We start from the raw sequence: 15,017 nt of genomic DNA, 5'->3' as shown, positions 1-15,017 counted from the left end.
TTATATTTAAATTCTTTCTTTATGCAGAATAATAGAAATAAAGGAAAAAGTATTAAAAAGTATAGATCCGGAATATTCCTGATAACTGATATCATCGTATCGAATGATACGCGGTCAAAATTTGAAAAACGTGTGTCAAGTTGTACAAAACGAGGAAACTGATTAATTGGAGTTCGATAAACGGATTGCAGGATTCTTTTACACTTTGACAAGTACCAGTCACTTTGACAAGTACCAGTCATTTTGACTGGTATTGTTGTAAGTAGCCTTCTTGATACAAAATTATTTTCAGTTTGAATACATAAAAAAGAAAATAAAATTCATTGTATTATTCTTTTAGTTATCGTTGCGAAAATCATTGCATCTTTGCGGAAAAAAATATAACATGAGGTAGGAATTTTAAAATAAAATTGACTGGTTTGGTAGTTCTAGCGTTAAATATCATGGAAACCGCTACATACTTTGGATATTTTATGCGGTTACTCGTATTAGATGAATTTTGTGCATCTATGCAGATTTCCTATAACGCATAAAAATTCGCGGTCTAATTAACTATGCGTTGATTAAATGGAAAACCTAAACGAAACGACGAATGTTTTGATTTACATGGCAAAGAATGGAAGATCAATTTATCCATATGAATCGATATTTGTCCATTGGAATTTAAATTCTTGATAGATAGGAAATTTCTCTTACGTCACTTGTTTTGCAACGTGATTGATCGGAGTTTCTTATTTGTTCTCCAAGTTGCCGCAACAACTAAATATAGTTTGTTCCTTACGATAATAGCTTTCTTATCGGCTAATAAATTCTCCTCGAATTATTTTCTCTTTCTGTAATTCGAGATATCGGTAAATCAGAATTTCATCGACGCTGTCCTTCTTCGTCGAGAAACTCTAATGATCTAGTCCCGGAAAATATCACAAATTTACTTTTAACTAATTTATTTAATTCTTAAATATTTTCGTCAAAATTTCTTTTCTCTTTTTTGCCAAAATTTAACCACCTAATCTGTAATGTATATTTTTAAAAATTCCTGGAATTATGTTTCCTGCTGATGGATGGAACAAAATTTTCTAACATCTACCAATTACCCCTGGTATGTCACCAACGAACTAATAAATCACGACCTCAAGATACCCACAGTCAAAGAGGAAATAGCAAAATATAGCGATAAATATAGCAAAAGAGTCAACAAACATCGAAACCCCCTAATTACTGGATTACTTGATACTACTGAAGAGACACTACCCGTTAGACCTAAACACCAGATTTAATTCGATATTTATATTAAGTAATATTTACTTATTTATAACAATTACTTATAAATTATACTTATCTATAATAAGTATTGACTTGTTATAAATAATTAGCCATGTCACTGCGCCACGCCAGAAAAAATTACTGAAAATTCTCAATGCGAGAATTGATTGTAAATTTTAATAAATAAAATAAAAAAAGAATCTACCAATTATCTCGTATCCATCTATTTCAAAAGAAAACATAGAAACACGTATGATATTTCAAGCAATTAATTTTTTCATAACACACGCGTTTCTCGACTTCTCGAAAGAATTATTCGCCTATTATATCACATTTTATATGAAATAGACAGCGTCGTCGATCGTCCAAGTCAGCGAGATACGAGCGGAGCAATCTCTGATAACGTTTATCAACGACACGAAATTCCATTTTTCTTTCTTCTTTTCTGATTCTATCTTCGCGGCCAACTTAACAGCCACGTATCTTCCGCTGTAAGTTCGACTCGAACAGAAGAAGCTTCACGACGTTTTCCACGGCAACCGAAATGAATTTTTGTATGCAAATGGGCAACTCGGTTTCAAACGTAAAGATTCCAAGCGTACGTATTCGCGCGACCAAGGATTGAAGTTCTAAAGACAGGACAGAAAGTTTTCGAGCAAAACTGTAAGAGCTTGAAAGAACTTCGAGTAGCAAAGTTTTTAACCGACTTCTATCTTTTAATATCATTTTCGTTTTAATTTTTTAATTTTTAACGTTTTAATTTTTACACCGTCCTCCTTCCTACCATTTTATTTCAACGCGAGATATTCGAAAATTACGCTGATTGAATACATAAAATCGCTTGCATCGCGGAAAATCAACAAACCCTATGGAATTTTCGTTTTAAAATATTATTCATCGGATCGTGGAACTTGGCATCTTTATATTCGGCATCGCGTCCCATTTGCATGCGAAAATTCATTTCGCTATCGCGTTCGAAAACATTTGTCGTATTTCATTAAACGTATTAGGCTGTCCGAAAAGTTTCTGTCGTTTTATAAGGAAATAATATGACGCACAATGCTTTTTATTCTATATTAGTTTATTGGATTTTTGCACGAACATGATAATAGAAATATAACGAAATGATACCTAATTCGATAAAATAATATAAAACAGAAATTGTCGTTCGTCTATTGTCATCTTATAAAACGAAAGAAGCTTTTCGGACAACCTAACAGATCCCACGAAACTTTACGATATGACGCTATTTTAAGGTAAACGTCGTACTACGTTTTATATGGAATATTTATATTTGAAATTACTTTTCTATCCGCTGAACGAGCTTGTTCCATGCGAGTTGATATAAAATATCCCGTACGATCACAGTCCTAAAGGATTACATCCTTTTCGCCTGGTACAGGAATTGGTAACGCGAGGCTCGCATTTCCAATAAAATTCCCGCGAAACATTTTTTCGAAACAAATATTTTTTAAAGTAGCTTTAAAACACTTTGACTGGTTGGTCATCGGCGTTTCGACTTCTTATAGTTGTTAAAATTGAATGAAAATTCACAGTTAGGGCATTTTGAATATAACCGATAAATAGAAGATACTTTGAGATAAAAAGTACCATTTCAACCGAATGTTTCGTCGAAATCGTAAAGATAATTATAATACTGTTTACTAATATTGTTACGTCGTCTAAAACATCGGCACGCCAGCCCTCGCGACCGGACAGCTAACGGCCGACGTAACGGCATTCCGACCCTCAATAAACCGAAGGACCCACCATAACCTTCACTTTCCTGCATTGCGTCGACCTGTGTCTTCAGTCAATTCATTTGTCCTGAAGACTTTCGTAAGCCTAAAAATATTCTCAAAACACGTCAGTTTTTAGAGAGGCCCTTGGCTTTATTAGGCGCACTTAAAAACACGAAGAAAGCGGGTACGCACCCATTGTTGCGACGCACAACTTACTAACAACCAGTCGGATGGCAACTGATCGGTTGTTTTCGCGAGCCTTGAACGTTATTAGCGTCCAAGGTGGAGGAGTACAATAAAGGTAAAGAGCGAGGTTTAGCGAGCCTTATTTATTACACTCAATACTCCGATTACACTGATTTAAGTCACGTTCTACTCTGAATCCACTGTCCGTAAGTGTACTGATTATCCTGTTAAATATACTGTTCACTGAGTGAGTACTGGTAAGTGTTGACTCTTAGAATACTGATGCAAGAGTCTGTCCTGTCTGTAGGTTACGGAATATACTGTTAAAGATACTGGTACGTGTCGACTCTTCGAATCCTGCTGCAAGAGTGAGACTGTCCCAGGTCTGTTCCTACCTGGTCCTTGGGTAAAGCCGTATATTTCTGAATGGGCTAGCTGCCTTAGTGACGTTTCGCGCGGGTGACCTTACACTTGGGGAAACCCGCGTGTCCCGTCTTCCTGAGATGTCGCATAAAAATATAGGTATTTTATGGTAGGACCTAAAGTACCTGGACTGTACAATAGTCCCACTGTTTATGACGGGTCCGCATTACGGTACCCTTGACGGTCGTCCTGTTTACAGTACCCTTGACGGTCGTCCTGCCCGAGGCTCGCGTCTGGTGGTCATACCGTAGCGGTAATTACCAGGCGACCCCTCCAAATCTCGAAGATCCATTAGGAAAAACCGAATAGCTATCCAATAAAACAAGCTGATTTTTCCCAGGAACACGCGGCCCTACCGGAAACTTTACCGTCACCCGAATACGGGTGTCGTGGCAGTCAACGTGATATAGGTTGGTAAGCAAGTGCACGAGTAACAGTGTAAGTCGGAAGGAACAGAATGAAAAATTGCACGATGCCGCAAACCAGGCGGTCAGTAAATCTGCCAGTTGGCCGTATGGCATGATGAATAACTGGAAAACGTCATAACCGTATGTCATCGGTAAACGGGAATATCATAAATCGATTGATTTCGACCTCGACCAGAGAATTTTGGTGTCTAGCTATTTTACACGTGCAGATATAGCTGTGCTTATAAATATCACGACAAATTACTGGTCTCACACGAAACGTGATAATTGATTCAGATTATTGGAGAAACGATTAATCGGGTCAGCTCTGTCTTTCCATTCGTACGTATCTTCTATTCGAATATAAACAACAGTGTAGAGAAACGCGATAAGCAACATTTACTTTCTTCTATCTTTCATAAAAGAGAATTTTTTAATTCAACGTGCTATCAACCATACAACACCGTTCGTATCATCCAAAGAACTTGCTCGTTTGATCAGGAATTAAATATGTATTTTTACTATCTTATATCATATCGATGAATCTACGTATACATAACGTGATTAGTCATTTTATTGATCTCGAAAGACAACACACATTGTCCACCATATAACTGCATTGTTGCCTAAAAAATTGTTTTATTTAATTTAGCAACTAAATATGTATTCTCGCTATCTATATCATATTCTTGTCATTTGGTTGGTTTTATACGAAACTTTCTGCATTTATCGTCTATCGCGGAAAGGCAATATTACCTTTAGTCACAGTCGGTTGCTTCTCTTTTCAACCAATTGTAGATCATATCGAAATATCTTCTCTCTCGGTCACCGAATGATATAGAAATGCGAAAATCAACAATTGTACACGCAATATCACATCTTTCCCAAATGATCTTTCGATTATCTATGCTCTGTCGTCGAGTATTTTACAGAAACCGTAAAAGATCTCGCCAGGAGGTGTACGAACTCGTACTTTGCCAATGCTACAAAAATGCTTTCGTTTAACCGCGCCACGTTTTTCCACTCATTCTCCAGCGAATTATAGTCCTCTAACATTGAGAAATATTGTGTTGGCAACTAAGTGATCGCGCATTTTGTCATTAGGTGGTATTCACATGATTCGCAATCACTTAGTTGCCAACCCAATATGTTCACAGTTCGGACAAAGCACGAAAAGAAATCTCATCGGCGTGCACGATCTTCCCTTTCAACTTTGCGTTACAAATATCACACGATCTGTTCATCCGCCAAAGAAGCGACAAGCAAAACTTGAATGTAGAAATCAAAGTTCATGTTCGATTATACAGGGTGGTTGGTAACTGATGGTACAAGCGGAAAGGGGGTGATTCTACGCGAAAAAAGAAGTCGAAAATATAGAATACAAATATTTTTTTAATTCTTTTCTTTTTCTTTTAAATTTTTCCATCGAGACAACCATCTACAGTGAGATCCGTTATAACGCGTACCGAGCGAAAATTCAAAGTCGATTTTCTCGAAAACAAAGCCTCGAACGAAAAATGTTTATTCTATATTTTCGACTTCTTTTTTCGCGTAGAATCGCCCCCTTTCCGCTTGTACCACCAGTTACCAACCACCCTGTAGAAGTGGAAACACAATGTACGTAAGAGTTTCTAACAGTATACAACTTTTTATCACGTGCACCATGTAAAATGATACAGGTAGACAAATTTCCTAATTTCTCTCTGTACGTTAGAACAAAAATAAACGTAATTCGCCGCTACCTCAATAAGACCTCAAATAGAAGAAAGAAAAATAACAAAAAAAGAGAGAGAAAGAGAGAGAAGACTGAAATACAAAAATTTTAGAAACGTAGCTAAGTTAAGGTCTGTCCATCCGTAGAGACTCAACGTCTGTCCATTAGTCACAGAGAATCGACGTTTACGGACTCGAGAAATCCAAGATCCGCGTCAGCGTACAAGGAATCGGTAGCTTTGAACTCGCGGAAACCTTCCGCGGAATCCTTGGCCCAGATATTCGGCACGTGATCGAACGCCTGGTCAGCGTTTGCACGTAATCGACTAACCCCCGTTATAGGATAAGAAAACGATGACACAAAAGTAGTGGATCGTGATAGAGAATCGTTCCGCAACCTCGTCGTTCTTCCTGGAATGTGCCAACCGAATAGATTCGATCCCATTCAGTACGATCTTGCCGTTCGATTCGATTTACTCTTCTTGTCAATCTTTGATACAAGACGCTCGAACCAAGCATATTGAATGACTAAAACGATCGACGATATCGCGTTTCGGCACCCCATTCGATGTACTGCGTCTTCTTTTCATCCTTTTTGAGAATTCGAAACAACATGGAAGACCGTTCGATTGGATCCTTCCCGCGTTACATTTCTTTCCTTCGAGAACTATGCTTGCGATCAAATAACCGACGAAATATGAGGAAAGAATTTTCGATCAATACGACTGAATTATGGCGCGCTTTAAACAGCACGAGATACGTATTTGTATTTGTTAGTTTGTATAAGAAGGGACGATTTAAATATATTATTAAACACGTGTTAAATATGTTGTGTAATGTTACTTGTTTGACGAGAATATGAATCATTTACTCTAGCGCGAAAATAGGCAAACAGTTGGTCCCTGACGATGACGATTTAATTTAACGTAAGTAATTGTAACAGTTGTAATATTAGTAACAAGTCAGAGAAAATTAGCAAGCCGAGAGAGCAGAGAGGAGCGATCGTTACTCTTCGCTCGAACGTTTCCTCTCGATTTATTTTTATTTCCTTAATTATTCGATGACGGTGAGTAATTATCGGGGAGAGTGCACTTCTCCCTGAATAGCGGTGCCTGTTGATAATCCGCGCTAGAGACCGGCCTCTATGTACTAACACGTCATCGATCTTTTTCTCCCTGTGTTCGTGGCTCCATTTCGATGGATAGAACTGATTCGAGATCTCCATCCTACAGATGTAGTCGATTCGAAATGAAAAACGGCCTTCTGTCCGTGTTTTAACCTTTCAAACTCCTATATTAATCAATCGACCCCTATTACGTTCGCACGTTTAGCACGTTTCCGACCCTATCGTATTCAAAAATCTCTCGATCGATATCGCGTTGAAAAAATTCATCATTTCGATCTTATTTCAAATCACACTAAAAACATATAAAAATATATATATATATATATATTACCCGAGGTAAATAAACTTTAGCTCGCGTAGTATTTTTAAAAACATGTTCAATGTAAAATTGAAACGAAAAATCGTACGTACCGATAACACTTTTCCGTATTTTGTCCACTCTGAAGATGTTTTTTAAGGTTAGAAAAGTATAATCGATGGAGAGAACGATCGAAAGAACAGGCAGCGTTCCGCGCGTAAAAGTCACGGACAATGGTAATGGCGACGCTTTAACGGCGTGTCCACGACCAACGTGCGTGTTAACGATATGTCGATTCCGAGGTAAACCGTATTACGTCAAAACACTGACAAACGCACGCTTATCCTGCTGCTCCGTCAACCGATTGGGGAACATTCTCCAAAGAACAAGAGACGAAGGAAATAAAAGTAAAAAAGTAAAAATTCTATACGTATGAACCGGTCACAGGTTAAATCGGTTAACTTCACGGAACAAAAAGCAAAGAAAATTAATAGAAATCATACAAGACAAGTATCGATCAAGCGCTTCGGCATTAAAATTTACAAAATTTTAAAAAGCAGAGTTGAGTCTCAAAAATCGAATACGCGAGAAAAAGAAATCTTTTCCTTTATGTATTAAAACCGACAAGGTGACACGTAAACGTCATCGTCACGTTATCACTCCACCTGTGCGCTCGTTGCTGCATTCACGATCATTATCGAATATCGTTTCAACTGTTTACAAGTACACACACACACACACGTACACGCACCGTGAAATCAAGTATAATAAGCAGACTGCGGATTTTTATGGTTCTGTAGAAAATTTAAAAGTGCAAAAAATATACAAAATGCATGTAACTAAAATACAGGAGACATTCAAAGTGAAATATTTATCATAATTTTTTAGTAGATAAAATAAATCTCCATGCAGATTTTATTATTTTAGTGATGTTGATAAAAATATGAAGCTGCATAAAAACACGCAATCTAGTAACAGGACATTCGAGAAATCGATGAAGAATGAAAAAATCGTAGCGCAAGGTACTAGAAACGTACGATTTTGTTATCGAGTCGTTGTGATAGCGCGAGATCCAATCGAGATAGCCATTGCGACCAGTCGAACTCGTAAGAATCACTCGTCCGATCGATCGAAATTCGACGTTGGAAGGCCAACACGAGTAACGTCACTTTTAGTCACATGTTTGTTCTTTGTCACGCGGTTTTACCGTGCGACAACTGACGGCCAACGGTTTCATGTTTTCTTTCTAGACAAACGCGAATGATAAAGAAACACGCGAATCATCCATTCATTCATAATTATTTTCTATCCTAGCAAGTTCGAGTTCAAGAACTTTAACTTCGTTATTTTATGATATGTTTAAGTACTACGTTAGTCAGCATTAGATATTCGCTACTGCAATACTATGTCAACTGTGAAATACACAAATTACGCGTAACTGTAATTATGTAATTCTCGATATGACGAAACGGAGCAAAAATTCTAGTTTAAAAATTCTATTATAAATACAATCTGTCATGTTACATAGAATAGACATTTATATGATATTACAAAATAAAATTCGCAAAATTGAACCAATAAATATTTGACAAGTTACAAGTCACGAGTTATAAGGGCAACAAATTTGGTAATTTAATTGCCCTTGTTCGATATAAATTTAAATTGTGGAAATTTGGTGCAAGAGAAGTTTATAAACTAGAGAACTTGTCACTTGTCATTTGTCAATTCACCATATAATTTTATTCATTAGTAAATTATTGTGCAAGGGGGTCCCAGATGTCAATCCAAGCATGCAGATGAAAGGAGAGGCTTTCTGTGCGAAAGGTCCGTGACTTTCTGTGCTTTGTACAAAAGAGCGACAGAGATTCAACTAGTAAACACTAGAGAAGTGGGTCTCGTAGACTGAGCCCTCCTCTTCATCTCATGCACGCTTTTTAACCAGGCGTAAAGTATCGATACGGACGCGAGATAAAGTAACGTGAGACACGATAAATAGATGCAGTATAGCGTAGCAGGTGAAAAACACGTTCGTATCGTTGAGACGATAGAAAGAAAAAAACAAAAAATGTCACTGTCAAAACGTACTCCGACCGCAAATACCAAAGGTCGATTTCGAAATCGTTAACCGGATAAATACGGTGATCCAACGTGAATCAAAATTGGCAAGTGATAGAATGATTATTAAAGAGACATGGTAAAATAATGATACTTTATTTTCAGATGTACGTACCTCTGCGATTGAACGGCCGAACCCGAACGGCAACCTTTATTTTATCCGTAGCCATGATTTCACACCGGTAACGCGCACTGTATATCCCGATCACAAGGAACTACTCGATGCTTTTGTTGTACACAAATACGATATTCACACGATCTTCATAGCGCTACATTATTCTCAACCCATACCGCGAACGTTTCATTCTTTCAAACGGCACTACGTCTCACCGAGCCCATGACACACTTCGCCATATTGCTTGAAGCTCGTCGTGCGCCAGACGACATTCGTCCTATCGAGTGAACGTGCTTCCGAGAACTACCGCTAGGAACGCTCGCGAGCCGAAAGTCCTATGACGTCACCTGTTCTGAGTCATCTGTCATCTGATGGCCGAATATGAAACTAAAGGACAGCAAATTATTCGATCGATGGAAAGGATACACGGCAACGAATTACCGCGCGATTTGAGTTCGTATATTTTTACGCAATAAAACGAAAACATACGGTAAAGTTCTATGACAATACTTATTAAAAATTTATAAAGTTTATATAATATATACAAAATTATAAGAGTTATTACTTTGCATATTACGATAATAGCGTTACCTAATGTTCTTACAATATTTAAATATGAGTCACGAGTATTCCGGCTTTTAAAACTAGATAACTCTATTATATACAATCACGAAAATCAACAACTGATTATTTTTTAGTACTCATTATGGTAATTGTCGGACACAAAACATGATTCATCATTCGAAATACAAGAAGAATAAAAAACTATATCTTATATTTTTTACAACAACAAATTTCAAATTAAATTTAATTTATCGCTATCGTAACGATATTATAGATATATCGATTTATCAAAAACATAATATTATCAATAACCTTATCGATAGGAGCAGCTATATTTTTTATACCACAAGTCGAATCATAAAAGCACGTAAATAAAGACACGTGATCAACATCTAGGGGAAAAAGGATTAAACTCACTATCTTGACATATTAAATAGAAAAATATTTTTCTAAACATTAACCTCTTAAGTATACAAACCGAATACGTTCATCAAGTTTGCAAACTCAATTTAAACATTTCTGATAATGATACGAAGTAATCCCTAAAGATTATAATTCACTAGCGATTATCAGCCAATAGCTGATATACATAGTATACGAAATATACACATATTATTACATGTATTTCTTTGACAATTTTTGGCGGTAAACCAATTTATTTTTAGATAATTATGCTCTGATTCGCTTCTAATAATTATTCAACAACATAATAATCTGTTTTTCTGTGTTTAATATTGTAGGTATCTTATCAATCTGAGGTGTTATCAATGATTATTAAATTTACCAAAGTAATAAGCTGTTCTTCAGAACATCCATCATACCCTGTATCTAATCTTCTGCAACACCGTTCACATTCCTCATGGCGTTGCGCAAAACCAGGAGAAATGCTTGCAACTGTTATTTTTCAATTGGCAGAATCATCTTGTATCACAGGTGTAGACCTTGGCAATTATCGTAGTTGCGTAGTAGTTGTTACTGCTTCTACAGCATCAGAACCTGACATATGGCTTCCCATTGTGAACCATCAATTCTTAACGCATGATGAAGCTGCAAATGGCAAATTTAGAGATCAAGTACAGATATTTACAAAAAAAGACCTAAATCCGGATACAATAAAGATAAAGTTTGATCGTGTAAAAGTAACTTGCATGCAGTCAGCAAATTTGAAAGAATTATTTGGACTGTCCTTCATTGAATTAAAAACAGAAGTTGTACTTGATCTGGGATTAGATATTTTTGGAAGATTCAAATTGAAAAATCCGGAGGAAAATGACATTGATGACATTAAAGAAAGGTATATGAAAATGATTGGCCACAAGAAAACAGATTATAAGGCTGAATTGCTTGCAAAAGTCAAAGAAACAGGTATGAGTAATTTTTCTAAACGACAAGAAGAGGATAGAGAACCAATGAAGAGACCATTATTGCAAAAGTTGGAAGCTGGCAAAACAGAAGAAGTATTTGGGACTAGGAACAAAGATTCTGATAGTTCAACTTCAATGAATGATATTAAACATAAAAATGAAAAAGTTACAAATGATAAACCAGTAGTAAGAACTCCATTTGGTGATGTTGTATCTTCAACTTCAATAAAAGAAAAGAAAAATGATATACAGAAAAATGACAACCAAAAAAATGGTACAATTTCAAGAAAACGTACTTTATCTCCTGAACAAAGTTCCTTAAAACAGAATAAAAGAAAACAAAATTGTTCTCAATGCCAAGATGAGAACAAACTATGTAATAACTGCGGAAAGTTACCAAAACCTAAGACAATAATTACACCTAAAAAACCTGTGAAAGAACCAAAAAAATCATTTTCAAAGCTTTTTGAAGATGTATCATTTTCACTTAGTGGATATGTTAATCCACAGAGAGATGAAATTAGGAAAAAGGCTCTTCAAATGGGTGCAAGGTATATTGCTGATCCTAACACAACTAATAAAAGATGCACTCATTTAATCTGTGCCTTTAAGAATACACCAAAGTATCAACAATTAAAGGGCCACTCTAAAATTGTCTCACACACCTTTGTTGAAAAATGTTTTAGTGAAAAGATTAGGTAAGGTAGCACAAAACTATAGCAAATAAATAAATAAATTAATACTACATAGTAAATAACCTTTTTCTAGATTTCCTTGGAGACGATATGCCCTAGATACCAAAGACAGTGCTGAACCAGAAAGTGAAGAAGAAATTTTAGGTAGTTCATCTCCATTCAATGCATTTGAAGAGGATACGGATTCGGACTCTTATTACTGAGATCAATATTTTTATATTTTTTATGTGTTGAAAATAAGTGCTGGTACAGAACTCAATATATATGTACATAATAAATATAATTATTTAATAAATTAGTTCTTATATAAAATTCGCTTGTTACTAATATTATAATTTTTACTATAATAATAATAATGAACTTTGTTTGTTACACATGCTCCGTTACCAATTAAAATTAAAATAAATATGTTCACGTAACTGAGTGTTCTAACAAAAAAGATACGTACCATGGATATCATAACAAGAATTTAAATATAGAAATGTTTTCAAAGATTCATTTGTTTGGCGGTAATACGCATTACCGCAAAATCATATCAACCAAAACTAAAAAATTCATGATTTGAATACACAAAATTTTTGGCGATATATTGCGATGATTTAAAATACAATTCTACATTTTTTAAATTAATAATGGATAATCGTTGAAACATTATACCGGTTCCGGAAAATAAATCGTCAATTGCATCCAAACACCAATGGCGTAAACTTATAAACTTCAAAACTCATCTGTCACTCAGATACCAAAATGGGTGATACAAGGAATGTCTTTGGCTTTGAACTGGTACAAGAAATATATAATAATCAGATTACAAAAAAGGAGGATGTTTTAATATTATTCGTTCATTGGTATCTTATAAAATATGGATTCAGATGTATTGGAATCGGCGATTCTGTAAGTTGTTAAAAAACAGTGCTTTATGAAATATTGCGCAATTCTAATGCTTTATGTAGTAATATTTTTTTTGTAAATTTATTTGTATAATTAAAAAAGAAGGTACATATATAAGTCCTTATTGAAATTTTGTAGTGCATAACCTGTACTGATCTTCGTTTCGGCATGTCCAATGTAATAAATGATTTATAATACGACTTTAATGTAGATACAAATATTGTCATTGTATAAGCTTGAAGATAGTACAGTGAAACTTCTATCCCAGCACTATTATAATATATATAAAAATTGTAGGAATAGAGTAATCTTCTAGTGATAATTATAAAAGGTTTTATTTTTTTTTTGTATTAGAAAGCATTTGAACCAACAGAAAAAGGATCGCAGTTACTTCCAGAAGGATGGAACACACGTCCAAATTATGCATTACGTTATATAAAGGACAGCAAATTGTTCATATTTCATGGTATAAAGTCTGACGAAGATTTACTTATAAATTTGTTGGTAATTTAAACTACATAATATGTTACGCGTTATAAAGCAATCTGTCTTATCTACAATGACAAAATAATAACTGTAAATATTTTATTTTGCAGAAAGTTGATGATCAAAATGTGTCCAATGTTCAATTTCCAATTAATCAGACTGTAAATGAACTTCATGGAGATTTAGAATCTGTAATACCTTCATATCAAAATGTTATAAATGTGATTCAAGAAGATCTTATACACGCATTGATTCCTGGCAATATGGTCGTAAATTCTACTCAAACAAGCTTTACGAATGATCAATCAAGAGACAATCCATTAAGGGTAGGAGAGTCGACACGTCCGTCGTCTGCATCATATCCATGGTAATATTCGCATCGATTCATAAGAAAACTATGAGTAATTTTATATAAAAAGAAATGTCTGTTATCATCTTTGTATAATAAAGGCTGACAGGGAGATAAAAAGAGAAGAATCGATGCGATTTTAATACATTAAATTTACAAATAACATGTTTGAAACATCTTTACAGAATTTTCATAATTCCGATGATATAAATCTGGACGACTTTTCATCAATTTTTGAATTTTAAATCTTTACCATTTAATTTCAAGCATGAAAAAGCAATTGTCTTGAGAATTAAAAATCTTACATTTTACAAATACAATTGGTCCTGCAAACGTGATTGGTATAAACATTTTTACTCTCTCCATGACATGCCTAAAATAATTATATTCCCTTTGCAATATTACAGGAACATTATGTAAAGCAAACAGTAACTTTATGCCAATATTTTATGTTGAATATTTTATGTTTGTTTAAAATTTTAAATGTTAAAATTTTAAAATGTTAAAAGGAACCGTGATGCTGATCCTTTAAGGGTAGGCGCCGCAGATTTAAACCCATTTGCCCAGGGTAGTGGTATGATTTTTGATCCATTTTCATCACAACGTAATCGTATGAATCCATCTAGACCTGGCTTAGGAGTTCCTGGTAGACTACCACCGTAAGTAAATAATAAAGAAATATAAAAGATATGTTTTTATTTGTATTAACACTGCCATTTTCGTTATTATCTTATTATAGAGGTGCAGTACCACCATTTGCAAAATTTGATCCTTTTGGCCCGCCAGACATTAATCAACCAAGACCACGTCGTGACCCAGACAACGACCACTTACCTCCACCAGGATACGACGACATGTTTATGTAAAACTACAGAACAAAATGTAAGAAATAAAACAAGTATACTTACCTAAACCTTTGTTTCGTGCAGATTATTATATTCGTGAAATACTTCTAATTTTATAAAAGAGGAAGAAAAAAGATTGTAGTATAACGAAGCTATCTGAAATAAATGATTTCACTCGTTTGCAAAAGAAAAGTTGTAACGAAACATTTTATTTTGCAACGCATCAGGCACATAAATGATACATCACAAAATGTTTCTTCACAAAACGACTTCCATTCTTTTTTATTTCATTACTGATGTTTTACAATATAACAAAATTTTTCATTTAATTTAATTAATGTCTTTAATACAGCATTAGGTAGGAAATTACATTAATAAATCAAATATACAATAATCATAATCCTTGTTTAAATTGCGCTAACTCGTTAAATTTAT

General features: G+C 34.9%; 2 protein-coding genes across 2 annotated transcripts; both read left to right on the top strand.

Annotated features, from left to right (window-relative positions):
* Positions 1 to 10,312: 10,312 nt before the first annotated feature.
* On the top strand, positions 10,313 to 12,430 carry LOC100749127 (DNA repair protein XRCC1). The gene is made up of 3 exons (XM_003490754.4): positions 10,313 to 10,597; positions 10,693 to 12,014; positions 12,085 to 12,430. Exons 2-3 carry the CDS (start codon positions 10,720 to 10,722, stop codon positions 12,212 to 12,214), a joined length of 1,425 nt encoding a protein of 474 aa, XP_003490802.1. The 5' UTR covers positions 10,313 to 10,597; positions 10,693 to 10,719; the 3' UTR covers positions 12,215 to 12,430.
* A 215-nt stretch (positions 12,431 to 12,645) lies between these two features.
* Positions 12,646 to 14,652, top strand: LOC100749005 (proteasome inhibitor PI31 subunit). Its single transcript, XM_003490753.3, has 5 exons — positions 12,646 to 12,905; positions 13,257 to 13,406; positions 13,499 to 13,755; positions 14,247 to 14,396; positions 14,477 to 14,652. Exons 1-5 carry the CDS (start codon positions 12,759 to 12,761, stop codon positions 14,601 to 14,603), a joined length of 831 nt encoding a protein of 276 aa, XP_003490801.1. The 5' UTR covers positions 12,646 to 12,758; the 3' UTR covers positions 14,604 to 14,652.
* The last annotated feature ends 365 nt before the right edge of the window (positions 14,653 to 15,017 follow it).

This window comes from Bombus impatiens, unplaced genomic scaffold (genome assembly GCF_000188095.3).
Source record: "Bombus impatiens unplaced genomic scaffold, BIMP_2.2 scf_0477, whole genome shotgun sequence".
In the NCBI taxonomy this organism is placed as follows: domain Eukaryota; kingdom Metazoa; phylum Arthropoda; class Insecta; order Hymenoptera; family Apidae; genus Bombus; species Bombus impatiens.
Note: the sequence above shows the minus strand (reverse complement) of the source record. Positions and strands in the feature narration are given on the sequence as shown.